Below are 27,594 nucleotides of genomic sequence, written 5' to 3' on the forward strand. Positions count from 1 at the left end.
CATCACCGAGGCGCCTGAGCGCGCTGCCCGCCTCGCCAGCCCGCGCCGCCAGGGGGCGCCCGAGAGCCGCCACCCAGCCCGCCCCGGGGGCGCCGCCTGCGTCTCCCATCGCGTGCACCAGCTGGAGATGTGCGCCCGTGACAACCTGGGCTTCTCGCCCCCCTCGAGCCCGGGAGCCATGCGCGGCGGCAAGGCGGATAGGCCCCGGGCCCGGCGGAAGTCCATCTGACAGCTCGACCCCGGAGGGGTTGGACCTGGACTGGTGGGTCTGGCTTCAGCTGGCAGCGCACCCTCCCCAGGGTCTGGAGAGGGGTGAGGGGACTCAAGGCCGACTTCTGCCACGAGCAGCTTCTCATTACCTTCTGTGGCCAGTTCCCTCCAAAATATATTAAAGTTGCACCATAAACACAAACCACAGGTCGTCCTGTAGGAGCACGTCCTTTGTGATGCGAATGGCAGGAAGGCTTGGCCACATAGCACCTAGAAGCGGCTTTGCACAGGTCCATGTCACCAGCTGGCCCTTCAGGGCGGCTTTTCTGTTGTGAAGAGGCTGGTTTTCCATGTCGTAGGAGAAACGTGCAACTTTCAAGCGTGGAATACTCAAATCAGTGAGGCCAGATGCTCACACTTAGAGCCCCACAGGAAACAGAGGTGGACCAGTTGGGGCTCTGCACAGTCCAGTGTGGATGAGTGGGCCAGACTGCACTGTTAAGGCCATGTTTCGTTCTCTTTGTCTGGGGTACAGAGTGGAATTGGCCCATGTGTGAATGGTTGCCTTTTCCTCCGTAAAGCTGATGCTCTGTCCCTGGACACCTCTATTGAAGGATGAGTGGGTCCTTGCTAACACCCACCATGTCACTGGGGCCACCTGGACACAGCAGGATGCTGTGAGATAAGCTCTTTTCTGGGTCCCGTCATTCACCATCAGTGACCTTGGGGAATCACATCTCTTCTCTGGGCCTGTTTCCACTTCCGTAAAATGACTGGGTTCATACAGAACCCTGCTCCCTCTGTGTATCTCTGGTCGGACTTTGTGGAACAGGCCCCTGTACCCTAAGACAGTCACAAAGCCCATGGTGTGGTATCCTGGCACCCTGTAGCACCTAGCCCCTTAAAACACCCTCTTCCCTTAGCTTCCCAGATAGAAGTGTCTCAGCACAAAGCGAGAGAAAGCCAGGTTAGAAAAGCCAAAAACTTTAATCTTTAACATGAGCTACATGGTCATGAACACAATGTGACCCACTCCAACCCACGGGCTCTGGAAACCCTCCCTCCCCAAAGGCCTGGGCGGCTCCTGCTCCCGACAGGGAATGAGGGGAGAGTGGGTGGATGGAGAAAAGCCCCAGCCTGAGAACCCAGGGGTCCTCCTCCTGCCACCCCCCCCGGAGGCAGTCGTACAGTGAAAAGACCCCAGAGGCAATGCCCATAGCCCTGGGTTCAAGTCTCCACTTTGCCCTCACAGCAGCTCTGGGTGAAATGGACATATCAGCCCGCCTCACGAGTCGGGTGAACTCGTGGGTATGAATGCTTCCCATCCACTCTGAGGTGCTGCTCTGCAGACATAGGGCCCTCTCAGAGGGCCTTGAGTCACTACAGGAGAGCAGGGAGGGGGGCTCGGTCCATCCTGACAGCGCTGCTGCTCAATAAATAAACACAGGTGACCTTGCCTGGTGCAACAGCTTTGCCCCCAAAGGGGTGGAGCTCCTGGCTTAAGGAATTGGATGGCAAATCAGCTTGCAAATTGCACACCACCCCCTGAACTATCCGCTTCACCACCTCATGTCGAAGAGCTCTGAACTGCTGGAGAACCAAGTTCTCGTCCTGGCTCCATCTTTAACTGATGGTGGGACCTTAGGCAAGCACCTCTCCACCAGGACCTCAGCTCCCTGCCTTTAGAAAGAGGCTGATGGCACAGGCCCCCACCTACTACCCAGAGTCTTGTGAGGGCCAAAGGGCATACTCAAAGTAAAAGCACAGAAAGTGTGAAAAGCACTACAGGAAGGCCAGATCTCATTGCATTTGAAGGTTTGGGGGAGGGCTTCCCTTGGATGGGGTGCACTGCGTTGCCCCTACTCCCTCACAGCCCCAAGGCAGGAGCTGGAGTTTCTCCTCTTCTTCCACTTGGTCCCAGAGAGGTTCTGGTCCCTCCGCGGAAGCCTTCACCCAGGCATCAAGGCCTAGACCATATTCCGTGTATCCTCAGTCAGCTGGGCCAGATCCCCTGGAGAGCTAAGTCTTCCTGGCAACTCTCTCCCCCAAACCCAGGCTCAGAAAAGTCACTGGCCAGGGCTGTGCAGCCCAGGGCTTAAAGGCCGGGAATACTTTTCACAGCAGACATGCCCTGGAGCAATGGTCTCCTGTCACCTGAAGGAAGGGAGTGTAGGGGACCCCCTGGTTCAGCCCCCCTTGTGGGCCTGCGAGGGCTGTCAGGCGACTCACTTCCTGCTTCTGGGCCTGTTTCCTAACCTCTTGGATGGGCTACAACTCGTCCCGCCCATCTGTTCAGGACCACTAGGAGGCTCCAAAGAGAGAAGGGAGGAGGTGTGGGTGTGGCAGCCCCCACCTCATCCGGCCCTGGCTCTGGTTCAGCCTCTGTCTGGAGGAGACCCAGGCTAGGGGTGACCCCAGGGGTGGTGCTTCCCCCGCTGGACTTCTATCTCCTCCTCTGTGAAAACGGAAATGAACTAATGGTCCCAAAGGCCCTTTCCCTTGAGTATGAAAAAGGGTTCTGGAGAAGGAAAGTGGCGATGGCTCCCTTCCATGGCATGCCTGCACGTGGACTTGATCTTGGCCTAGAGATTGAAAAAAAAATCACCCCCTAGATACCCTAGCTCCCCAAGGGCCCCCAACTCCACCCTCTTGGCTCCCCTTCAGATGGTGTGGTTTGAGCTGGCAAAGGATCAGACAGCAGGGGGGACAGGCTGGGCCTGAAGCTTCTCCAAAGCTAATGATGATAATGTCACTCCCCTCCCCACACTCCCACCCCTTGGTGAGGACAGACAATGGTTCCCACACCCAATGGTCACAGGCCCTCGGAAGGAGGCGCATGCTCATGATGATACATAAGAAACAGGGCTCCAGCCCCCAGCCACTCCACCCCTCCAGGAGGTGAGCAAGATTTCACAGAACAAACAAGAAAGTCATGGAGGGGGCCTCGTTGACCACCCCACGGTGTTGTTATTGCTTCGAGCACTCTCTCTCTCTGGATAAAAGCTGTGCAGACATCAGGGGAGGGCTCAGCTGTCAGGGCCAAGCCCCTGCTCCCTCCGGTCGTCGGGACAGCCAGCCTCTGCCCTGTCCTTGGAAAGCTACCCCTGACAACCACAGCAATGACGGCTGGAGAGAGAAGGCGCTCTCCTGGCTCAAAGTATCTCAAATGGCGAGTAATAAACACAGCAGAGAAATCACACCGGTTAAAGGAACAAACAGGTGAGGGGCTGATTCTGGGCCTTAAACGTGAGTCCATCCACAGCCCTGCTCCCTCCTGCCCCTAGCCCTGGGGTCCGACCATCACAGTCCCAGGAAGCTCTGAAGACCTCCTGGATAAAGGGGTATGGCCACCTCCTCTTCCCAGTGCAGGGCAGAAAGCTCTGTGGATGTGACATAAACTGACCAGAACTTGAACGGATACCCAGGGCTGAGGCAGGCTGAGGGAAGGGGAGAACCTCCAGGTGGAAGGAATCACCTGGTGGGACCGGGAACAGGGTGGAACAAAAGATAGCCTGGGTGTCCTCAGTGGAAAACGACACTCTCTAGTGGAGACCAGGGCCCTCTGTCAAGGCCCTACAATCCCCAGGAGCGCCTCATAAAGAAAGCCGGTACTAAGGATAATAAATCAGAACATATGAATATAATGGGCAGTTCCGGCTACAACCCTACAGGGGACAGGGGAAGGAAGGGGCAGAGGAGGAGGCCCAGGCCAGCTGAGACAGCGGTCTCCTGGAATGTACTTGTGTCTCCTCTCCACCCCGTTCTGGGTCTCTGTAAGGACTATGTATGCGCTAAGAACAGGCCCCAGGGCTGGAAATGCTAACTCTACCCAGCTAACCTGGACTACGCCCTACACAGCAGGGACTAGGTACAGAGGAGTGGTAGGCTGCTGGGTGCCTCCCAGGGGAGGTGGCAGAAATGTGCTTCTATAAAGAGGGGCCAGCCTGCCTCCTCCCTTGCATGCAAAAGGGCTCCCACAGGCCCAAGGGAGGGCCGGGCTGGGAAGGCAGCCACCCAGGCCTGCTTGAGAAGGAATCTCCCAATTCTTCACTCTCTTTCTCCCACTATCTTTCCTCCAGCCAAGGTAGTTGAGGCCAGGGCAGTGGGTTCTGCCCTTGGTACAGGATGGTTTGTTTAAAAAGACTAAAATGGGGGGGGCTCTAGTGCCTCCCCAGATCCCTGGCCCAGAGGCAAAGGGGTAGACAAGATGACCTCTGACCTCATCAACAAGGAGGGGTTCTCCTGTTTGAGAAACCCTTACCTTGGCACCACCAGTCCCAATTCCAACTTTCCTCAGCCTCCCCCAAATGCAAAGATGGTGAGCTCTCTAGGCTTGGAGCCCCTCCGCCAAACAAAGATGACAACATTCTTTCCAATCCACCAACAGTTCCCAAACTAGCGTGTTGCAATCCCATAGAGTGAGGCACCCTGGGGTCTATGCCAGGCCCTGAGTACCTCCTCCTTTCCTTTGGCCCCTGCTGGACCCCAATTCCTAGAGTCACCGGAAGAGGGGCAGGCAGGAGGGGACAGACAGATGGACTCGGACAGGCTGCGGCAAAGCTCCTTCCACGGGCAGGCAGAGGGAAGCCTGAGCTCCTCTTCAAGTGGGGGGCTCTGGGCCCCCAGAAGCTGGCTCCGGATCCTTGCAAGGCTGCCCCATCAGCTCTGGGGTAGGAGTAGCTGCCTGAACCCGGTGCCGCAGGAAAGACACTTGCTGGTAATTGGCACCATGGAGATGGCCGGCTGGGTTCTGGACTTGGCTCTGGGCAGCGAGCTTCCGAGGAGGCAAAAAGGAGGAGAAGTTGGACAGTGTTTAGGGCAGGAGAGTGGTCTGCTCTGCCACCTCAGTCTTTCCTTTCTCCGGATTACAGCCACAGCCACCAGGTCAAGAACCGGCCAAGTCAAAAGTGTAGCCAATCCCGTTGGGAGAGGGAAGGTCTCAGGGGGTAGGAGGCAAAAAAGAGGTGAGGAGGGGCCCAAGGGGGGCAGGTCTCCCCATCTGCTTCCCCACTGTGGGGGAGAACCCCATCCTCCTGTTCAGTGTGCCCCTGGGCCTGGGGTCCCAGGTCAGGGCTGGGTGGTCTCCAGGCCATCTCGGGGAGCCCCTCCCCATCCCCAGCACTAAGATCGCTCCCCGCAGGGCCCCACGGTGCTCTCGAGGGACAACTGGGATGCCTGCCGCAGCAGGGGACCTGTGGCTGGGTCCACCATGGAGGAGGTGGGGAAGAGCTTGTACCAGCCCACAGCCAGGGTGGTCAAGTCCAGCTCCTCCAGCAGCACGCGGGCCACACCCATGAACTGCTTCCGCTCCATCCGCCCGTAGTTTCCCCACACGATCACCTGCGGAGCAAGAGGAGACACAGTGGTTCAAATCCTGCTGATGCCACTCACAGGGCCAGAACCAGGACCTGGGGTCATGCCCATCCCCAATTCATGAGTCCTGTGCATTCCCCCTCCTTAAAATTGCAATTTCCTGATGTGTCCCTGCTCTCACTGTTCCCCAGGCCAAGGCCCTGGCCTCCAGAGGTTGACGACTGATGGTGACGATGACGATGATGATGATGGGTAGAGCACTTACCGCAGGCTAAACTTGCAAGCACTTTTCCTGCACACAGCACACATTCCACTGTCACAGAAACGTTACCGGGTCGGTACTCTCAGTGTCCCCACTTTACTGATAGAGAAGCTGAGTAAGGCTCAGAAGGGAACTTGTTCAAAGTCGCACAGTAAGCTGTGGAGCTCAGATCAACCACAGTGCTCTAGTTCCTCCAGGCGAGGCCCTCCAGGGAAGCCCCCTAGGGGTGCCTCCCTCTCTGGTACTGCACACACGCACACCCATGCCCCTCACCTGCAAGACTTTGCCCTGGGGACTCTCAGGAAACAGCAGCACCTGGTTATACAGTGGGTCCAGTGACTTGCGAGCAACTTTGGTCTTCTTCTTGGCAATGCAGACGCCGTTCTCTAACAGGTAGGCCTTGATGTAGGCCGCTGGGGACAGAGGCCAGCAGGGATGAGTTCCAGTCAGGCCCCTCAAGTGGTGGCCCTTTAAAGGGTAACAGAGGGTGGTCTCCCACCCTCTGCTGGGGAGAGGGGTGCCCCCATGTGGCCTGGGGAGGAGGTACCGGGGCACTGGGGGGACAGGTGCAGCCCACGTTGGGAAGTTCTGACTGCTTTCCCCTTCCTTTACACACTCCGTACTCACCTGTCTCCTCTCTCAGTCCCTGACTCACCCATGCCCTCCTTGGTTTATACATCCATTTGTTAACCTACTCACTCAACAAATGCATGTCGAGCACCTACTGCATGCCACGTACCCTTGTGGCACTGGGGTATAATGACAAACAGGAAAGGTGGCCCCTGGCTTCCAGGAGCTCAATGGGGAAGAGCAACAAGGTCAACAGACAATCCCAACTGGGTCCCCAAACAAACCCTAAGACACCAGAGTTGGTACAGAGAGGTCCCCCACAGTTGGGGGACCAAGACCGAGATATTCCTCAGCATATCCTCCCTGACCTCAACCCCCACCTTGCAGCAGGGAGGGCAGCCCTCGTACCTGGCAGTGTCTTGGAGCCTGGCTTGGCTGTCAGTCCCCGAGCCTGGATGATGTCCACTTCCAGCTGACCATTGCGCTCCTGCAAGCCGATCTCCACATCTCCTGCAAATGGCCCCAAGAGATGAGACTGGGAAATGGCTCAGAAGCTCAAGCAAGGACTCAGCTCCTCCCCTCTGCCTAGGGATGAAACCCCCTTCCACTGTTCCCTGCCTAGAACAAGACCAGAACTTACTCCCACACCCAGTGCCTGGGCTCTGCTGAGAGCCTGGGAGTGTGGACTAGGCTCTCTGTGCTGGGCACTCAGAGGATGAATCAGTGGGCAGAGGGGAAGGAGGGAGAGATGCTGGGCATCTGGTGGGACCCCTGCCTCCGTCTATCAACAGGCCTTGGGGCACTCACCCATGGGCGTGGTGGCCAGGGTCTGGCGGCCCACAAACTGTGCTGGCCCCATGCTGCCCAGGAAGTCACTGAACTGTGCATCCGATGCCAGGCAAACTCCCCCATAGTTAAGGCTGCAAGAGGAAAAGATGGGAGAAAACAAATGTTCCAGGGGCTGATGGACATCTTGGATGGCTCAGTCGGTCAGCTCCAGAATGTCCCTCATTCCATGGTAATCTCTGTCCCCATTCATCACCCTGCCTCTCCTTGCCAAGTCTTGGGTCCCACCTCTTGAAATGCATATGCTGATACTTCCTTTCTGGGGTGGATGTAGGAATCGTGGGAGATAAAGTCTGTCAAGCATCTGGTCCCTGTGGTTTAGTGTCCTGACATTCTAAGTGTGATACAGAGACTGCAGCATTGGCATCACCTGGGAGCCAATTAGATACATAGACCTGTGCCCCACTTCACCTCCAGCTGCCGAATCAGAATCTCTACCTTCACACGAGGTGATCCACTTACACATGACAGTGTGATATGCACTGGGCCAACAGCTTTGGGCTGGAGGTGTGCATTTGTTGCTGCTGCTTGGCCAGCAACATCCTCTTCCCCTTCCTTTGGTATCAAGACCTCAAATTTCCTTTGGAGAGGCCCCTCTCCAGGCCATGTGATTACAGTAGGGTGGAGCAGATTCACCTGAGCCTGTCCAATCAGGGCATTCCTTCCCCTTGCCCCGTGACTGGCTCAGAGACAGGCATATGGCCCAATTCCGCTGACAAGAATCCGCACCCCAGAGAAGCACATATGATCCAGGTGCCCCCAGCAGAGGGGCAGATCCATCAGGGCCTGGTGGTTTGGGCAAAGCGACATAGCTGAGGCTAGTGTGAAACAATGACCAAGGAGCAGACAGTAAGATCATGTTCCAGAAGATACCAGAATGATGGATGATGATTGTTGACTATAAACTCTATCCCCAGTGTCTCAGCCGCAAAATAATAGCAGCCAATGTTACTGACTACTAACCAGCACTGATATTCAGCTGGCACACCAGGTATTACAGCCAGTCTCCATTTGATTCTGTTCCTTCAACAAATGTTTACTAAGCACATACTGTGTGCTGAGCACTGTTCTGGGTTCTTGGAATGTATCAGTGGACAGTGATTCCTGCCCTCAAGATACTTACATTCTAGTGGAGGGAGATAGATACCAAACAATATCATAAATAAATAATACAGTATGTTAGAAGGTGGCAAATGCTATGGAAAAAATACATAGAAAATGAGAGTGGGACAGGCCTGGTGGCTCAAGCCTGTAATCCTAGCACTTTGGGAGGCCAAGGTGAAAGGACTGCCTGAGCCCAAGGGTTCGAGAACAGCCTGGGCAACTTGATGAGACCTCTTCTCTACAATAAATGAAAAAATTAGCTGGGTGTGGTAGTGTGCACCTGTAGTTCCAGCTACTTGGAAGGCTGAGGAGGAAGGATCGACGCTGGGGTGGCTGTGAGCGTCCCACTGTGCTCTAGCCTGGGTGACAGAGTGACACTCCGACTCAAAAAGAAAAAAGAAAAGAAAATGAGAGTGTGTGGGATGTGGTCTGCAATACTAAGGAGTATGACCTATGCCTGTGCGCTGTACCTTTTTTTTTTGAGTTGGAGTCTCACTTGGTCACCCAGACTGGAGTGCAGTGGCTGCTCCCGGCCACTGCAGCCTCGCCTGCTGGGCTCCGGCGATCCTTCCACCTCAGCCTTCTGAGTAGCCGGAATTACAGGTGCGCGCTGCCACGCCCAGCTGATTTTTTTTTTTTTAATTTATTGTAGAGATGAGGTCTCGCTGCCCAGGCGGGTCTCGAACCCGCGGGCTCAAGCAATCCACTCACCTCAGCCTCCCAAAGGTGCGGGATTACAGGCTGAGCCACCGAGCCCGGCTTGCGCTGTACCTCTTATTAAACACTTTGAATGTCACCCTGAGCCTGTTCTGGCAATGTACATGGATTCTCTCAACCAAACTTCTCTAGGATGTAGACATAACCTTTGGGAAAATCCTGAACCAAGTAAGACTGTTTCCAGCAAAAAGGAAAAATGAGACTTGACCCAGAGACGAGTTATAGCAAAGTCACAGTGTTCAAGGAATGCCACTAACATCTACATGCTCTGTGCTTATAAACTCATTTCAGCCTTACAACAACCCTACGAGGTCATTACTGTCACTAGGCCCATTTTATAGATTAGCTAGAGAGTTAAGAAACCTGCCCAAGTCACATAGGTAGGCCCGGCCCCACTCTCACGGCACTCTCCTCTACACATGGAAGCTGCCCGCTCTCACCCCGCCACGTGGTCTGAAGGCATATTTTCTGGCTAAGATGGCAAATTCAGCCTGTGTGCAGGCAGGCTGGAAGCGCCTGAGGGTTAATGCCCCAGAAGCAGCCCCCACCCAGTGCCAAGCTGGGCATGGTCTGCTGTGGGGATAACACTGGCATATGTCCAGCCAGTCTCCAGGGTTCCCCAGCAGGACTTGCTGTGGTTGTCCACAGTGGTAACAAGCTTGGTAACACCCTTCACTCGCCCCTTCTCCCTGCATTTCATTCCTTGTGGCTCTCTTGCTGGGGATTTTTGGAATTTCCTGCCAAATAGTTGATTTCCACTTGAATCTTTGAATCAGGATTAGCTTCTGGAAGAAGCCAAACCAAGACAAGCAGAGTAGTATTTGAACCCGGGCAGTCAGACTTCCATGTCCATTATCCTAAAAATTATGTAATAGTGGCTTTTGTTAAATGGAGAAAGTACATAAAAAAATAGTCATTTAAATGTCTGGGGATTAAAATGTCTACCCACTATTCTTGCAAAATCAAAGACCCTTAATTTACGACATTGAGACTATGACCTAGACTCTCACACTGGCAACATGGCCTTTCTTTCACACCTCTGGGTCTGTTTTCCACCCCAACCTCTCAGGCATCTGGGGGTGGTCCAGGCTTCATTCTGTAGGGAGGGTCTGGGTTCCAAAAGCCTGAGAAGTAGTGGGACCTCGTGGGTTCCAAGGCACGGAAGGAGCCCAGTCTCCCAGGCAGAGTGAGGCCTTCTGCAGCCTGAAATTGAAACTTTCCTCCAACATCATCACTGTCTGCTCCTCAGTTCCTGGTGGGATTATAAGCAGACAATGGGGAACTGGCAGGCCTGGTAATTAGCAGTAATTGTTTATAATATCTGGGCGGCTGCCTGATTTCCCATCCCAGGGAGCCCTGCTGGCTGCCAAGCAGCCAGGCTGATGCCCCAGAAACCCTGAACGGGTTATCACGTCCTCCAGGGGGCTGGAGGAAGGATGAACAAAGTGGTGGCCGGTCCCTGCTGGCCAGAGGTCCAACTGCATCGGAGACTCCCACCACCTTGGGATCTTCCCTGGAGTAGGAAAGTCGCCAGAGGCTACAAAATCAGATCTGCTTCTCCACCTTGCTGGCCAACTGCTTGCTGTGTGGCTTCTGACTCACTGCTATTGTCTCTGCATTTCAATCAATGTCCATATCTGCAAACGAGATCACGCTGCCTCATGGATGATGTCCATTTAGCTGGCTGGTGCCTGTGCTGTACCAGTTTCAAATGTTTCCAAACTCTGCTTCCAGGGCCTACTAGCAAAGGGGTGTAAGAGAGCTTGCTGAATTGAGTGCGGCATGCAGGCAACAACTTAGACCCATCTTTGTATGCAACAGGAACTTAGACCAGTCCTTGTATGCAAAATGTTCACTGCCAAACGCTACAGCAGGATTCAAACTGAGAAAATAAAGGACAATGGTGAAGAGTGGATTTTGGCATAATATAGACCCTGGATTCCAGTGCTGTACAACCTGGGGTAAATGTCTTAACCTCTCTGAGCTGCAGTTTTGTCATGTCTATAATGGGACTAAATAGTAATCACCTTGCTGAGCTGTTGGGATGTCAGTGAGATAACACAGGCAAGGTGCTTAGCAAGGAGTATTTGCTGAATGAATCCAGTAATGAGACACCATAGCTGGTCTTCTGCTCGGCCTGGGAGAGCCTCCTCACCCTCTTCTTGGCATTTTCATGGCTTTCCTGTTTCCAGACCTGCCAGGAAGTACAGCATCTGGATGCCTGAGACCAAGCCGAGGCCATCTGGGGGCAACAGGGGAGGGCTGCGGCAGCAGGCTCCTCCCAGGGACACATGCCATGTGGGCACAGACAGAGTCCCGAAAGAGGATTGCAATCCATGTTCCACTGACCTTTTATTTTGTGTTAATAGCGAAATGAGATTTCCTACATTTCCAATCCTGTTGATTTGTTTATGGAGCTGAGACCCACTTGTCTTTTATTATTAACCTCTAAGCTTGGTTTGGCCTCTGGATTTTCTGTGTTCTTGATGGTTAGAGAAGTAATTGGGTTACTTAGGGCTTTGACTCCATTCTCTTTTCCAGATGGGTCACCCGTCTCAATGGCATCAGAAATTAAAAGGCTACACTGCTCTTGTGGTGATTACAGGTTATGTGGCTGTGAAAGGTTTTAGTAGTTTATGGGCTCCCTGTCCATTTCCTCACAACACATCCACTCATCCATCCATCTACCTTCCCACAGACTAGTGGAGCCTCAATAAAGTCAATTCTACTGTTACATGAAACATGCATTCCTAAAAATGACTGTGCAATGCAAAATCCTGCTATAAAAATCACAGAGCTTATGGGGAAATGGGGTCAGTATCACATAAAAAAAAAAGACAGGAATGCAGTAAAAATGATAGCTCAGCTTTTGACATGTTGAATGGTCAAGAAATGCATATCGGTCAAGAAATGCAATTAAAATGGCACTTGACTTGAAAAAAACCTGCAGTTTGCTGATGGAAGTAGGTGGCAGGCAGGCTGCAGCCTGTGAGTGACTGTGAAGTGGTCAGGGAAATACTGAATTGGATGAAGAGTTGTTCTGCCAGCTGTGCACAGGTGTGGCTGGGAGCTTGGTCACCTGCGGGGGCAGCAGACATCTGAGGTGTGTGTGCTTTGTGGATTCTCATGCGGGTGTAGTTTTCTGCATTCACCCATGTTTCTTGTGAAAAAAATTGTGCCTGAGCAAACGCAGAAATCGTGTTGTGCTCAAATTGTTCCTCAATACATGAATAGTGTTGGAACAAATTCTCATTTTCAGAACAAGCACTGTAGCAGAATTGCCTGTATGCCAGCATACACCATGCCACTCAGTCCTGACTCCGGCTTCTCAAGCATTCAAGACATTTCCAAAGCTGCCCACCTCCGTGAGAGTGTTGTGCATGAGAATGAAGCCAGGGATGTGATTTTTTTTTAATCAAAAACTTGTCATGAGCCAAGTACTGATAGTACTAAGTTACCATTGTTGACTCATTTAGTCCTCTTAACAACTCTATAAAAGCTAGGCACTTATATAATTAATACCTAGTAATTATTTAGTAATTAATTCCCATTTTACAGAATGAGAAACCGAGGCACAGAACTGTTAAGCAATTCAAACAAGATCACCCTGATAGAGGTGTCAAAGAGTCTGTCTCTAGTTCCCCTTCCTGAGCATGACATGATACTATCTCTGTGTGCCCTAAGGGGACCTCAGCCTGGCCCAGAGCAGAGTAGAGCACAGGGATTTGCAGGCCAAGCTCTGAGGTCAGGAAGGCCTGGTGGTGGATCCTAACTCCACCGCTCATTAGTCCTAGAGATGCCTTCTTCACCTCAGAGCCTTAATTTCCTTCCCAGTAAAGCAGCAATAAATGACAATAGGATAGTTCCCCAGTGCTGCTGGAAGTATTAAATGAGATAAATGCCTTACAGCAGAGTCTGGCACCATCAAGTGCTCAAGAAATACTAGTGCTTATAAAACAAAACAAAACAAATCCCTGTCTCCTAGCCCTCAGCCACATCCTGTCCCACTTTGTCCTTTTGGCCATGATGCTGCTAGATTGCAGAGGTGGGGGAGGGGAGGGGTTCTGCCGCCCACCCAGCCTTCTGAGCCGTCAGTGACTGGGAACTAGCCTTGACAGGAACACAACCCTGGGCCTGGGACGTGCTGGCCCTGCCATGGGCTTGCACTCTGCTTCCTGAGTTGTGGGCACAGTGACCCAGACACCCAGAGACCTGGCTGCTGATGACCCAGACACCTCAGGTCAGTGAAGGGCAGAGGGAGGGAGCAGGTGGGCATGGCAGCCAGCTCCGAGGACTTCAGATTGACAGAGAGAATGTGAGGACCCTGGATTTTGTAAGCTGAAAGGGACTGGTGGGGAGGGGTGGGAAGGAGTGGCATGAGTACACGCTTTTGCTCACACACACCTACCCACTATTCATCAGAATGTGTAGAGCATCAACTGTGGGCCAGCTGGACAGGCACCAAGCTCAGCGGGGCTCACACACACATGACAACTGCTACAGAGGGCAGAAGGTGCTGTGGTGGGGGAGGTGCAGGGGGCTGCGGAAGCTGCTGACAGAGTCACAGAAATGGCAGACCTGCCCCATGCCATTCCACTTCTCCAGCCCACACCCAGGGCAGACATTGCTAATCAAACCCAGCACGCCTGCCAAGCCAGCACTTGGCTCCAGAATCCTACTCAACACAGCTTCCAGGGAGTCATTATCAATTAACTGGAGTTGGCACTTGAGATATAGCCTATGTGCCAGTTCTTAGCTGAGATCTGGAAAAGAAATGAGTCAGAGGGTGAGGAGGGAGCAGGAGTAGAAAAGGGAATGCCAGGGGGTGGGGACAATGGATGAAGATCAGGAGGTGAGGAGGGAGAAGTGCAAGGTGCCAGTGGTGAAGGTTGGGGGCATGTGCTGGGGGGCTGGGAGAGAAGGGAAGGGGTCCAAGAAATAAGTGCTAGGTGACAGAATGGCGTTTAGAACAAAAAGAATCACAGGTGTCCAGGCACGAGTGATGAGTGACCTCAACCAGGGGCTGGAGATGGGGAGAAATGGATGAATCTAAGAGACGGCTAAGAGTAGAATGATAGAGCCCAACTACAGATTGGTTGTGGATTATGGATTACAGGGACTGTCTGGGAGAACTCCAGGCTTCTGGCTGGGGCATCTGGGAGACACTGGTTCCATGTACCCAGGTAGTGTAGTAGACTCTGCTGCTCCCTACACCCCACCAGTCAATCAGCAACACCGCTAAGAGTTGGAGTATCTCTTAGTTGGAGGGGAGTTGGCTCCCTCCCCTCCTGAGGGAATACTACACAGACTCCTAGAGTTCCCCATCAGGGTTAAGCTCTGGCTGCCCACTAGGGTAGTCAACTTTTAAAAACTTTACTGGAAGTGTCCCATGTCTCTCTCACATGCTTTTCTGCCGTTACTTTCTAGAATCACCTCACAAGTGAATCACTTGCATGAGAATCTATGTCTCATGTCTGGCTCTGAGAAAACCCAAAAGAAGGCCTGGGAGGGGGAGTATGATATGTCTGGGAAGTGCTCACAGCCCTCCATCAGGGGGCTTGAGTTCTAGCCTTGCTCTCTGTCTGGGAGAGATGTGCCTGCTCTGATGGTGTGGTGGGTTGACCCACCCCCTTTAACATAGAGAGGACCAAACCAAAACCCGGAATTTATTGATAAAAAATTGTGTATTTATGCTTACATGTTTAAATTTCAGTCACCTTCAAAGTATACTCCATTTGATGCAATACACCTATCAAGATGCTTTTTCCACTGCTCAAAACCGTTTTTGAACCTGTCACTTTTGATGCCTTTTAGTGGTTCTGGCACTTTTTGTTTCACCTCCTCCACATCAGCAAAACGTTTTCCTTTGAGGACATTTTCAACTGGGGAAAGTCATTCAGGATGAGATCGGGTGAATAGGGAGGGTAGGGCATGGGGCTCATGCTGTTTTTGGTCAAAAACTCTTGAACACTCAGAGCGGTATGGGCAGGTGTGCTGTCATGGTGGAAGAACCAGTTACTTGTTTGTCACAATTTGGGACATTTCTTCCGCAAATTGTGATGCAGCCTTCTTACAACTTTCAGATAAAAATTGTGGTTGGCCATTTGATCTGGAGGAACAAGTTCCAAGTGTACTACGAGGGGCCCATCCTAAAAAAGATAATCCCAAGTTTTTTGGGTCCCCTCCCTTGTATGGAACACCAATTTTTTTTTTTTTTTTTTTGAGTTGGAGTCTCATTCCATTGCCCAGGCTGGAGTGCAGTGGCTCGTTCACGGCCACCCCAGTGTCGGCCTGCTGGGCTCCAGCGGTCCTTCCGCCTCAGCCTTCCAAGTAGCTGGAACTACAGGCACACACTACCATGTCCGGCTAGTTTTTTAGTTTATTGCAGAGACAAAGTCTCATCATGTTGCCCAGGCTGGTCTCGAACCCGTGGGCTTAGGCATTCCTCTTGCCTTGGCCTCCCAAAGTGCTGGGATTACAGCCTTGAGCCATCACACCCAATTGAACACCAACTTTTGATCAGGCAGAATGGCACTCAAAGAAAGAAGTCCCTTTGTAGCCTCCAGGATAAGCCATGAGTGGCCCAACATGCTGAGGCCTACAGAGGGAAAAGGCGGGGGCAGGGGAACTCCGGGCCCTTGATGGCATCCTCAAACCGCCAAACTACCCCAAAAGCCCCCACCTCCCAAAATCTTGGTAGATGCAACCATTAAATGAGACAGTGTTGAGTGTAATTGTTTTTTTGGGGTTTTTTGAGTTGGAGTCTCACCCTGTCGCCCAGACTGGAGTGAAGTGGCATGCTCCCGGCCACCGCAGCCTCAACCTGCTGGGCTCCGGCGACCCTTCCACCTCAGCCTTCCAAGTAGCTGGAACTACAGGCACACGCTACCACGCCCAGCTAATTTCTGATTTCTTGTAAAGACAAGGTCTTGCCAAGTTGCCCTGGCGGGTCTCAAACCCGTGGGCTCAGGTTGAGCCACCGAGCCCAGCCAAGTGTAATTGTTAAGGGCAGACTCCAAATGTCTGGATTTGAATCCTGGCCTGGTCACTTACTGGCTGTGTGACCTTGGGCAAGTTACTTATCTGAACATCCATTTCCTTATCTGTAAAATGGGGATATTAACAGTCCCACCATCATCAGGTTGTGAGAATTGAATGAGTCAATGGAAGTAAGAGCACTTAGCACAGTGTCTGCACACAGTAAGTGTTCTCTACAAGAGTTAGCTATGGCCTCTGTCACCATTAAGTTAGGCCTTCTCTACCTTAATGTGCATACAAACCACTCGGGGGTCTCATTCAAATACAGATTCTGATTCATGGGTCAGTCTGGGGTGGAACCTGAGACTCTGCATTTTTAACATGGTCCCAGGGGATGCCCATGCTGTGGGGCTGTGGACCACACTTTGAGTAGCAAGGGCTGAAGCCACCATCCTCTGGTCTTATGTACCCTGGAGCTCAAGGTATCCTCACTGACAGAGCAGCCCACCCACACACACCCTCTTCCCCATCCCTGAGACCTGGTTGGGTCTCAGCATTTCCAGAGGTTTCTCTACCCATCCTCTGCTGCTCTCCTCATGCTGCCACTTGTTTGGTCAGAGCCCCAGCACGGAAGCTCATGGAGGGCAGGGTCCCTGAGGTGCCCAGTCCCACTGCCTGGTACCTTGTAGATGCTCAATCACATTTGCTGACATGAAAATCCATCTGGGTGCACTCCTGTGCCCACTCACAGGGACACATATGCCCGGCAACTCAGTGCACAGTCAGAGAGACCTGGTGGTGCCAGGGACTGCAGCCTCATAGGGGTTGCTTAAGCAAGGTCAGCTCTCTGTAAGCCTCAGTTGGGCTGGCAGAAGCTCAGGGGGTGGGGAGAGGGGAGGACAATCACATCCCTTCCCATTTCAGAGCCTGGCGTGTAAGTCCCACTTGTGCCCCAAATACCTGCAGAACAAGGAGAAGGCTGACCACAGCTCCATGTCCACAACTGTCCCTTCTATGCCCCTTCCTCGCCCAGGTGTTGGGTGGGCAGGAGCACCTGGCTGGGATCCACCAGGACTCAGCCCCTCTCAGGAGGCCCAGATTGTCCCCTCTGCTGAACCTGGCATCCTTCATCCTACCTTATCCTTCCTCCACTGGGTTCGAAACACCCACCCAAACCTGTTGATAATCATAATCATCACAGCCAACACTTACTCAGTGCTTACTCTGTGCTAAGCACTCTATAGACACAATTGTCTTTGGGATGGTTCACTAGATCTGTTAGGATGTAACTGACCACAAGTAGCAAAATGCCCAGCTAACAGAGGCTTAATTAACAACAAACAATAATAGCAGCTAACAACTACAGTGCCTGCCATGTGTCAGTCACTGTTCTGTGTGCTTTTATATATATTAACATATTTAACCCTCAGAGCAATTCAATGACTGCTTATACTATCACTGTCTCTTTTCTATAGATTAAGAAACCGGGCTCAGAGAGGTGAAGTAATTTCCCCAAAGCCACACAGCCACTAAGAAGAAGAAATGAGCCACACCCCAGGGCTATCTGACCCCCTGAGTCCTGGCTTTGAGCCTGTCTGTCAGGTAATTAGATCTCTGCTCCCATTAAGCACATTACAATAAAAAATAGCAAAAGCCACCTTCCAAGCATCTGTCATGTGTAGGTATTACCTTGTTTATTTTTTACAATACCCTTTCATAATGCTCCCCTTGGACGAGTCACATGAGCCTTCACCTTCTCTTCTGTGAAATGGGAGTATGGTTTTGACTGCCCTGCTGCTGCTCCCTGAGGCACGCAGCCCTCCCCATAATCTAGTTCTCCAGAACTGCCTGGGAGGCCACCAAGATGTTGACCAGCCTCCTAGATGCTCAGAGGCCCCATCCAGGGGGGTCAGTGGCAAAGCCAGCACTAGGACCTAAGCCTCCTGACCCCCCAAGACTCATGCCTGTCTGCAGGGACCCACTGCTCTCCAGATGCCGAGAATAACTTCCAACAAGTTTCGCTGCCTTGCCATGTTTCTCAGGTTAAAGAAAACACTGGCTCCCTTCTTCCTCCTCCTCTCTCTTCCGCTATCCTCCTCCTCTTCTCGCCCACTGGAAAATCTCACTAGGAGGTGGGTGGAACGGCAGCATCTGTTAAGGTAAGGCCATTCACGAGGCTGGAGATGCCCAGTTTAGGAGGGGTTGGGGGCGGGGAAGGCTTTCAGCCGGCAGGAGTCCACAGCTGAGAGGCAGGACCAGCAGGAAGGGGAGCAAAAGGAAGGCCGAGCCCTACCCCTCACCAGTGGGTATCAGCCCTTGCTTGAGCCACTTAGAGCTATCCAGCAGAACTTTCTGTGAAGATGGAAATGTTCTATTTTCTGCACCACCCAAAATGGCTGCTGCTAGTCACACATTGCTACCGAGCGCTTGAAATATGGCTAGTGCCACAGAAGAACAGAATATTTCACCTTATTTAATTTTAATTAATTTATGTTTTAAGTACCCACGTCTAGCGGCTTCTTTTCAGTTGGACAGTTGGTGGCACTTAACTTTTCCAAGCCTCAGTCTCCTCCTGTGCATGACAAGGATCATGAAACCTGCCCCAGCCACTGCTTCCGAGGACAGCTGGGACCATGCAGCAATGTGGTGTGTGGAAAAACTCCCAGCTGGGAGCCAGGACTCCTAGGTTGCAGACCTATTCATATGCTGTATGACCCAGGGCAAGCTCCTTAGCCTCACTGAGTGCACTGGTCATCTATACAATAGGAAAGTCAGTATGGATCACAGTTTCTTTCTCTCTCTCTCTCTCTCTCTCCCCCTCCCTCCCTCTCTCTCTCCTCATCTCTCTCTCCCTCCCTCCCTCCCTCCCTCCTTCCTTCTCTCTCTCTCTCTCTGACTTGGAGTCTCACTCTGTCACCCAGATTGGAATGCAGTGGCACACTCATGGCCACCCCAGCATCGACCTGCTGGGCTCCAGCACTCCTTTCACCTCAGCCTTCCTAGTAGCTGCAACTACAGGGGGGTACTACCACACCCAGCCAATTTTTAAAAATTTATTTATTGTAGAAATGAGGTCTTCCAAGTTGCCCAGGCTGGTCTCGAACCTGCAGGCTCAGGCAATCCACTCGCCTTGGCCTCCCAAAGTGCTAGGATTACAGGCTGAGCCACCAAGTCTGGCCAGATCACAGTTTCTTTAATCCAGGGGTCCATGGATGGTCTTAGGGGCATCTGGGGATCCCCTATAGTTTGAGAAGAGTGTGTCTGCATGACTGTGTGTGTAAGAATGTGTGTGTACATGTATTCGGATGCATGTGCGTATATTGAGGAAAGCGGGTCCAGTGCTTTCCCAAAATTCTCCAAGGGTTCCCTAAAGCTGAGAAACCCCTAGTCTAGATTAATTCTTCTTTTCAACAGTGGAGAGCTTTTTCACAATGGAGTTCTTGGGCTGTGCTCCCAGGACCTAACCAAGCAGATAGGGTATGGGGCTGCACGGTCTGCACTGGTAAGGCACTTCCCAGCAATCCTGACACATGGCCAAGGGAGAGAAATGCTGGCCTGGAGCCAGTCTGCACGGCTGTTCAATGATCTGACGTATATGGAACGCCTGTATTGAGCAGTAGGATGTATTATTTTGAAAAACCAACTGGGAGTTAAGAAACTACAAATGTAAAGTGGAAATAATAATGTTGAGAATAAAAGCCCTCTCAACTCCCTTCTTGTTTCTTCACCAACAGTGATATGCAGCACTTGGGTGCCAAAACTGTCCTCCACCCTGTGTAAACATTAACCCAGGATTAAATGATCATAAATAATTCATCCTGATAAGATGTGACTTGCCCAAGTTTACAAGGGGCGGCGGGAGGGGGTGGAGAACGGAGCCAGGATTCGCCCCTAGGCAGTCGGAGCCTGCACTCTGCACACCCACCCTGGGGCCTCACTGCCTCCCTTCTGAAGATGGGCACCCAGCAGTCCCACGGTGATGTCCCCACAGCCTGAGGCTGACTCAGGGCTCCTGGAGGGGTGGCCAGTCCCTCCCACTCCCACTGCTGAAGGCCATGAAAGCCCAGAGGTGGTCCCACACGCACTTGCCCTCCGAGCCGTAGCTGTTCATGCTGTCCTCGATGGACTCGTGACTGGCCTGGCGCAGCGTCCGGCTGGGCATCTCCACTGCCAGGCCTGTCTCCGTGCTCCTCTGGATGGCCCCCTTCAGTCTCCGGCTGTCTCCTGCTAAGCAAAGAAGTCAAGAGGGATGGGGAGAGAGACACAGGTGGGAGGGGCCGAGAAAAGAGTCATCTGGTTAGTGCTTCAGTCATCTCGAGAACATCTCAGCAGTTGTCCAGTTTCAGCCTCCTCAGATCCCTGGCCTTACCTGAACCCCACCCCCAAACCCCCAGGGCAGCCCTGCCTTCTCACCCACCCAACAGACAGAATCGTGTGAGTTTTATTAAATGATGGATTAATCGACGTGAACTTTTTCTCCCCTCTGAACTCACTTCTTTCCTGTAACTTTCTCCAAATCATTTCTCCTCCTCCTCTCCAGCTACTATTTATTAAGCACCTACTGTTTATCCTACTCTTCAAGTGCTTTTCATGGATTTATACCAGGTGTTTGGCGAGTGGTATGAATATACTCTGGATGGCACACAGCCATGTGGTGGGGCTGTCCTGTACACTACAGAGTGTCTAACCCTGGACTCTGCCCACTAGGTGTGAATAGCAACCCCTAGTCCAGCTGTGACAATCAAAACTGTCTCCAGACATTGCCAAATAGCCCCCAGGGGGCAAAAATCACCCTAAATTGAAGGTCACTAATTTAGACCACTGGCTCTGAAGCCAGATGGCCTGGGTTCAAATTCTGGACCTCTTTCTCACTGGCTTGGAGATACTGGGCAAATTTTCAACCTCTCTGTGTCTCACTAATAGAGTAGGAGAACAACAGGCCTATTATGAAACTAACTGACCCTTTGCCCTGGCTATTCCCGCCCCCAACACCCTCTCCATCAGTACTCACTCCTTCATTTCCATTCTGTGTTCAAGCATCATCTTCTCCAAGACCTTCTTGACCACTCCCAGGTTCCCCAAAACAGCAGCCCTCTCAATACCCTGCCCATCCCTGCCCTGACCCTCCTCTGGTTTTCCTCCTAACTCTTACACCCTGATGTGTTAAACATCACTGGCATATGGGCCAGCTCCCTTCATGTAGAAGGAAGAAGTGCCAAGAAGACAGGGAGCTTCATACGTTCACTATTGAAGCCTCAACATCAAGAAAAGCATCTGGTCCTTTGTAGGTGCTCAGTTAATAACTGTGGAGGGCCCAATGTCTGCCCTGAGAACAGCCTTGATCCTCGCAACTACCCACGAAATGGATGCTGCTTTGGCCCACGTTAGTGCCAAGAGAGGTGAGAACTTGCTCACGCCTGTAGAGACAGGAAGGTGGGAGCCAGGACACAGCCCCAGGAAGCTCTCTGTTCTCTGGCCTAGTGACTCAAAGTAAACTTTATATATCCTGCACACCCTGCAGGGACTGTGCGCTTGCTGGAGGTGGGGGATGATCTTTAGTGGGATCTTTCTCCTGGCCCCACAAAGTCTGAAGGTGGGCTTATCTCCTGAGGGGCTAACATTAGTGCTTGCTGGCTGACACACTGGGGAAAAGCAGTCGCAATCATACCCCCATCATCTTGCTCCTGTCAAAGGACAGGCGAGCTGGCCTGTGCTCCAGGAGCAGGCAAAGTAGGGATGCCTCCTGTCAGTGTTCTCCTGGGCCGCCTTGCTCCCAGCTCAAGGATGGTGTCACACACACACACACACACACACACACACACACACACACATGCATACGCAGAGATACAGACACTCTATGTATGTTTCTCTGTTGCACATGCACCCTGGGTGTTTCTGAACATGTGAGGAACGTGTGCTCCAGAATCTGCTTCCACTTCATTCCACATTTGTTCTTCCCCTAACTCACATCCACAGCCTCCCCTCTCTCCACTGTTCCTGAGTTCCCCTGTGTATAGCAGGTACCGAGACACAGACAAGGACACAGGAACACATTCACATTCACATTCACATTCAGAAACAACCTACAGAGACACACCTACAAACACACACACACTCATACAATATACAGAGACAAACATCCCCCCACTGGGGTTACAGACCCATGAACAGGGCACCCCGCAGGCAGGCTGCAGACACCTGCCTAGGCTGCCAACTGCCCCACTGAGCCCTGTTCTGGGGCTCCCACACTGGCCTGTCTCCACCCACCAGGGTCTGACATATTTCTCCTGGAAGAGTGAAGAGCAAAGCATGACACACCACTCAGTTCCCCAGGGCTCACTTCACTTCTTTGTGGCATTCTACAGTCCCAGAGCATTTCCCATTCACACCCCTCCTTGAGCCTCACAGCAGCCCTGGCTAACACAAAGGTGAGTCTGGCATTGCAAAGACAGCCCAGGGAGAGAGACCTCAGGCAAGTCAGCACCTACTCTAGGGAACTGCGGAGAAGGTTAAATGATAGACCATTTTCCGCAGTGCCGGGTAAACAGTAGGGCTAAACAAAAGGAGACACGGCCACCGTAGAGACAGGAAGACCTTCCAATGCTCTCCAAATGTGCCCTCAACAACCATCGTGCTGACCCTCCTAGATGCGTTGGATCCTTGACATGCCACCTTCCCCAATATGGGGACCACGACTGGACTCAACCACAACAATGTCTGCTATCCAGCCTCTGCCACCTCACCCTTCTGTGGATCATCTCCTGCTAACTCAGCCACAGTCCCCAAAATGAATGTCCTAGTGTTTTCCCAACTCCCCACCCTGTGACCCATCATCCCACTTGGCTGAGAAGACATGTCCCCATGCTTCTGCTTGTTCTCATTTCCAAATTTCACCAATTTCATACCTTCAACCTGCTCCTCAGTCCTCCCCCTGTCTCTGAAGGAAGGGGCCATCCTTCCCCTGGCAAAGGCTGATGCGTGTGTATCCTTATCACCTCACCTCCTCCCACTCTCACCATCACCTCCTCCACCATCTTTCCTCTCTGGATCTTGCTTCTCTCCACTGGCCCTTTCCACGCCGTGGGCCTACTCAAGGCTCTGCTTCTTCCATCAAATGACTTCTTCAGAGAACAGCCTCTGGCCACCATCTCACCAACCACACCCTCTCTGATCACATGGCCTACTAAATCGGTCTCCAGTGACTTTTGGGAACCAGATCTAAGGGCTTCATCTCAGTCCCCAGCCCGAGATATGGCACTTTCATTCTCCCAACAAACATATACTGAGTGCCTTCTTGTTAGGGGGAAGCCCTCATGAGATGTTAAACACACTTCAAAGTGCTGGTTTTATCATTCTCTGTTGATAAAACACACATTGGTGAGACACAGGGAGGGACTATCAGTCGCTGCTACAGCCCATCAGGACCCAGACACAGACCCTCACTTGACCTGCTGGCATGAACAATGTGGTGCTTCACCAAAACCCGCCTTTGACCTCTTTGTGAGTCCCCTCCCCACTTTAGCATGCTGTGGCTTCTGACAGCCAGTACCTGACACCTTTTGGGGGTTGTCTTCCTTTGGCCTACTGAACTCACCCCCACACAGAGCTATAAGAGTCTGAAAATGGATAATTCCTAACCTGCCCCTTCCTTGTCCCTTCATCAAAGACTAAATGGAACAGTAGAATGAACCCTCATCTCCTTTACCCCCAGGTCAGAACAACTCTGAAGCATAACACAGGCTCCAAAGTGGCCCCACAGTGAGGCCGGAGCCACTCTTTGCAGGACCTGCCCGAGAGTACACTCTTGCTGGCCTCCTCTCCTTTCCTGTCCTGCTTCTCTCCAGACTCCTCTGAGGGCACTTTCTTCATGCACTACCTGTACATGAATCTCTTCACAGATCTGCTTTGGGGACACCTGATCTAGGACAGGCTGGCATGCTAAGCATGTCAAAGTTCAACTATTCTCACACAGGTGGGTTCCAGTGTCACAACTGTAGTTGTACCAATTTACACTCTAACCAGACATCAGGGAGGGGATTTTATTTCTCTTTTGTATGCCTTTACGTTGCCTGAATTTTTTAAAATAATGAATGTATTAATTCTATACTGTAACTGGAAGTAAAATACAAACAAATTCATAGATAAATCATAGCTTCAATCACACCATGATCTTATCTGAAACCTGAGAATGATTCATTCCCCGCTGAGTTAGGCTCAACCCAGGCTTTGCACCCAGGCATTCAAGACTCTGCATCATCTGATCCCCTCCACATCTGCTCCTAGTTTCCCTCCCTGTCTCGTAGCCCAGCCTGGCCAGGCATCTCACTACTCTGTGTACATCCTCAATAACTTTCTCGTCCCGATTCTCACTCCTTTACTTTCCTTCTGTCCTCATCTTCCTTTTCAAAATTCTAGCCATCCTCCAGAGTTTAGCTTTAAATAACACCTATAATTAATTGAGCGCCTTTCTACCTCATGTAACAGGGCTAAAAACACCAAACTCTTAGGGTTGTATGAACATTAAATGTAACAATCAGGTAATGTAATAACAGTTAATCCTTAGGACATGTTAGGGGGGCTGTAGTACACAGTAAGCCCTCGACAAAGGTGGCTATTATTGCGATTATTATCATCATGCCAGATACCATGCCAACTGTTTTACATAAGCATCACCCCATCTAATTCTCACAATAAACCATGAGGTCGCTACTCTCCCACTTTACAGAGCAAGGAAGAAAGTTTAGTAACTTTCCCAAACACCGCTACTAATGGCAGAACTGGAATTCAATCTCAAGGCCTTCTGATTCCAAAGCCAGGTTTTAAATGAGTCACTAAACTTAACCAAGCTCTATTCAGAACCCAAATGCCATTGCTTCCACAAAGCCTTTCCTGATCTGACCCCTGAAGTCCCAGGAACACTTCATCTTCATCTCCACTGGGGTGACTATTCCACATTCCACGGCACTCAGGGGGCCTGGTGGATGTCTGTGTTCACAGCATACGTTCCTTACTCATTTACTTCCGTTCAGCACCAAGGACAGCGCCCACACCGCCTGTCTGCACTACGTGGGTTAGATTGAATTGGCTTCAGGACGTGTCCCCAAGAAAGAAGCAAATTCTCTGGTAAAGAAAACGAGTAAATCTTACTCAGTTGTTTATACTTGAATATAAATGTGTCTGATGTACCTTCGTCCAAAAGCAAGTGTTCATAAGAAACAGAATGATAAAATGATGATCATGATAAACTATGAATGCAGATCCTATAATTTTTAGCATTTACCCTGTACTAAGCACAAATATATTTTTATATTATATATAATGTATATATGTGTGTGTGTGTGTATATATATATATATATATATATATATATATATATATTCTTTTTGTTTTTGACCCCACCATAACTCAAAAATCAAGTATTACTATCCTAATTTTACAATAAGGAAACAAGCTCAGAGCAATCTAGTAACATTACACCAGACAAGATAGAGCTAGGTTCACAATCCAGGTCTGTGTGAAATCAGATCCCATATTCTTATCCACTAGAGAGCCCAGGGATGTGGTGGTGGGAGGGAGGAGAGAACATAACCAGTCCCCACCCATTTGTTGACTGAAGATGGGCACTCTCAGCTTTGTTTTTCAGATAGGAGCCCAAAGCTGAGAGAGGCTCCATGACTTGCTCCAGGTACCCAGACTCTAAAATCCCCAACCACGTACCTGACCAGTGTCTGATCCCATTGCTGTGAGTGCCCACTCCAAGTCCATAGAGCAGCCTGTGATGTTCCCCCAGACACAAGAGCTCTGGGTGCCTGGGTTATTTTAAACCACGATGAGAGCAGCACCAAGGCCTGGCTCATTGTTTCTCCAGTCCACAGCAAATGCCTTTCTTGCCCCTCTGAGATGAATACCCTGGAGGCTACTGCCTCTTCTTCTTCCATGGTCAACCTCTTCCTAGTGTTTCCTAAGGACTTCAGCCTCAATGCCTCCCTTGTTGAGGTCTTGAACTCTATCTGAAAGTTAAGGACTGAGGTAACGTGCAGGCACTCAGGCCTCCAGAGCCCTGATATTCCCTCTGACTGTGTCTCCAAAGACAGGTAGAGGAAATACAAACCATGATGGCTTCAATGAGGGCTCTTAGCCTCTTCTCCTCTTCTTCTCCCTGGAGCTATCCGAATCTTCCTTCCCTTAAAATCAGAGAAGATTTCATTTTGAGGGAACTCAGGGACGATCCAGACCAATGCTTGTATTGTATAGAGGTAACTGAGGCCCAAAGAGAGCTTGAATCAGTGACCAAGCATTGATCACTGCAATGAATCAGCCATTGATTTTGGGATTCAGGTCTCCTAACTGCCAGCCTCTTTGTTTCTTTTCAGTCAATAGACTTCACTAATATTTCTGGAGCATCAGGCGGCAGCACAGCCTGATGGCTAAAAGCAATGACAACAGAATCTGACTGCATTGTAAACCTGGCCCCAGTTCTACTATTAGTTGTGCAATCTTGAGCAAGTTACTTAACTGCCCCATGACTCAGTTTCTTCCTCTAGGCTAACTGGTGTCCCCACCACCAGAGTGGCCTCTTCTGCCAGCTTCTTCCCCACCCTGTGGCTTGCATGTGCTTCCCAGACCTCAATCCTGGACACATCGTCTCTTTGATTAAATACCGTCAGTGGCAGTCTTCTGGTGAGTAAAATGGCATTGGCCATGCTTGCTGCTTATGGTTCTGCAGTGGCCGGCAGTCCAGAGACTGCTCTAAAACTGTTGGGAGCGACTACAGCAGAAGCTTGAGCAGAACTGGCCAGGTTTTCCCAGCTCCCTGTGGGGACCAGCATTAGCAGTCCAGGGTCCAGCCATATTTATAGAGCCAGCAAAATGATGCCAGTTGAAGTAAGGAGAATCCCAGCCTTTTGGATATCTTCTGGATGGCAGCTCCCAAAAACAGATGCAGCATTGAAGTTAACCAATGGAGGAGAAGAAATCCTCAGAAGCTTATTAAAGTTAAGAACAATATAACCATTTGTCCTGAGTGTGGTCACCCGAAACAGAAACATTTCCTTTGTGGTTATTGCTGTGAGAAGATGTGCGAGGAGACTGCAGAAATCAGATGACAGACACGGAAACAAGAAGGGAGCCCTTTTAAGGCTCCCACTGTAGAGAGTATGGTACTGTACACAAGAAAGACACCATCTGAGCAAGATCAGAGCAAGAGGATCATTGAACGAGACAGGAAGTGATCATCCTGGTTCACCCAGAATTTACACTGAAGATGTTAAAAGAGGAAATCTTCACAGTAGAACATTTATCCTGAAAAGAGGAAGATTCTTTGTTTTTATGCGGTTGTTGAGCTTGTTTTTAAATCATCAGTATAGTATAAAGCATTCTTTATAAACAGTTTTGGGTAGAATAATTTGAATAATATATTATGAGCAAACTGAGAATGTTTATTTATGCAAAGATTCAGTGGATTAATATGTCTGTTGCTATTACAAAGTTTTAAATAAGCAAAATTTCCAGAACAAAAACAAAAGAAAAAATCTTTAAAAATATAAAAAATTCTTCAGTGGCACCCCATTGGTTGCAAAGCTTGCAGAATAAAT

The 27,594-nt window shown here is 51.0% G+C and overlaps 2 protein-coding genes and 1 pseudogene across 3 annotated transcripts in view; 2 read left to right on the forward strand and 1 right to left on the reverse strand.

Moving 5' to 3' along the window:
- KCNK15 (potassium two pore domain channel subfamily K member 15) overlaps positions 1–229 on the forward strand; it is a 5,539-nt gene extending 5,310 nt beyond the window's left edge. Inside the window, 1 exon segment of the mRNA XM_021717038.1 lies at positions 1–229. This exon segment is cut by the window's left edge and continues 21 nt beyond it. Coding sequence (XP_021572713.1) covers positions 1–229 — 229 coding nt within the window.
- Positions 230–2,868: 2,639 nt separating this feature from the next.
- RIMS4 (regulating synaptic membrane exocytosis 4) overlaps positions 2,869–27,594 on the reverse strand; it is a 145,516-nt gene continuing 120,790 nt past the window's right edge. For both annotated transcript variants that reach the window (XM_021717036.1, XM_021717035.1), the window contains 5 exons: positions 20,086–20,224; positions 7,163–7,275; positions 6,764–6,865; positions 6,059–6,198; positions 2,869–5,550 (listed from right to left, as the gene is read on the reverse strand). In XM_021717036.1, the coding sequence (XP_021572711.1) occupies positions 5,332–5,550; positions 6,059–6,198; positions 6,764–6,865; positions 7,163–7,275; positions 20,086–20,162 (651 nt within the window). In that variant the 5' untranslated portion in view covers positions 20,163–20,224 and the 3' untranslated portion in view covers positions 2,869–5,331. The remainder of the gene's footprint in view (positions 5,551–6,058; positions 6,199–6,763; positions 6,866–7,162; positions 7,276–20,085; positions 20,225–27,594) is intronic.
- LOC103269341 lies at positions 21,318–27,261 on the forward strand (annotated as a pseudogene).

The sequence above is a fragment of the Carlito syrichta genome, unplaced genomic scaffold, assembly GCF_000164805.1.
Source record: "Carlito syrichta isolate Samal-C Ts95f unplaced genomic scaffold, Tarsius_syrichta-2.0.1 Scaffold309195, whole genome shotgun sequence".
Lineage (NCBI taxonomy): Eukaryota > Metazoa > Chordata > Mammalia > Primates > Tarsiidae > Carlito > Carlito syrichta.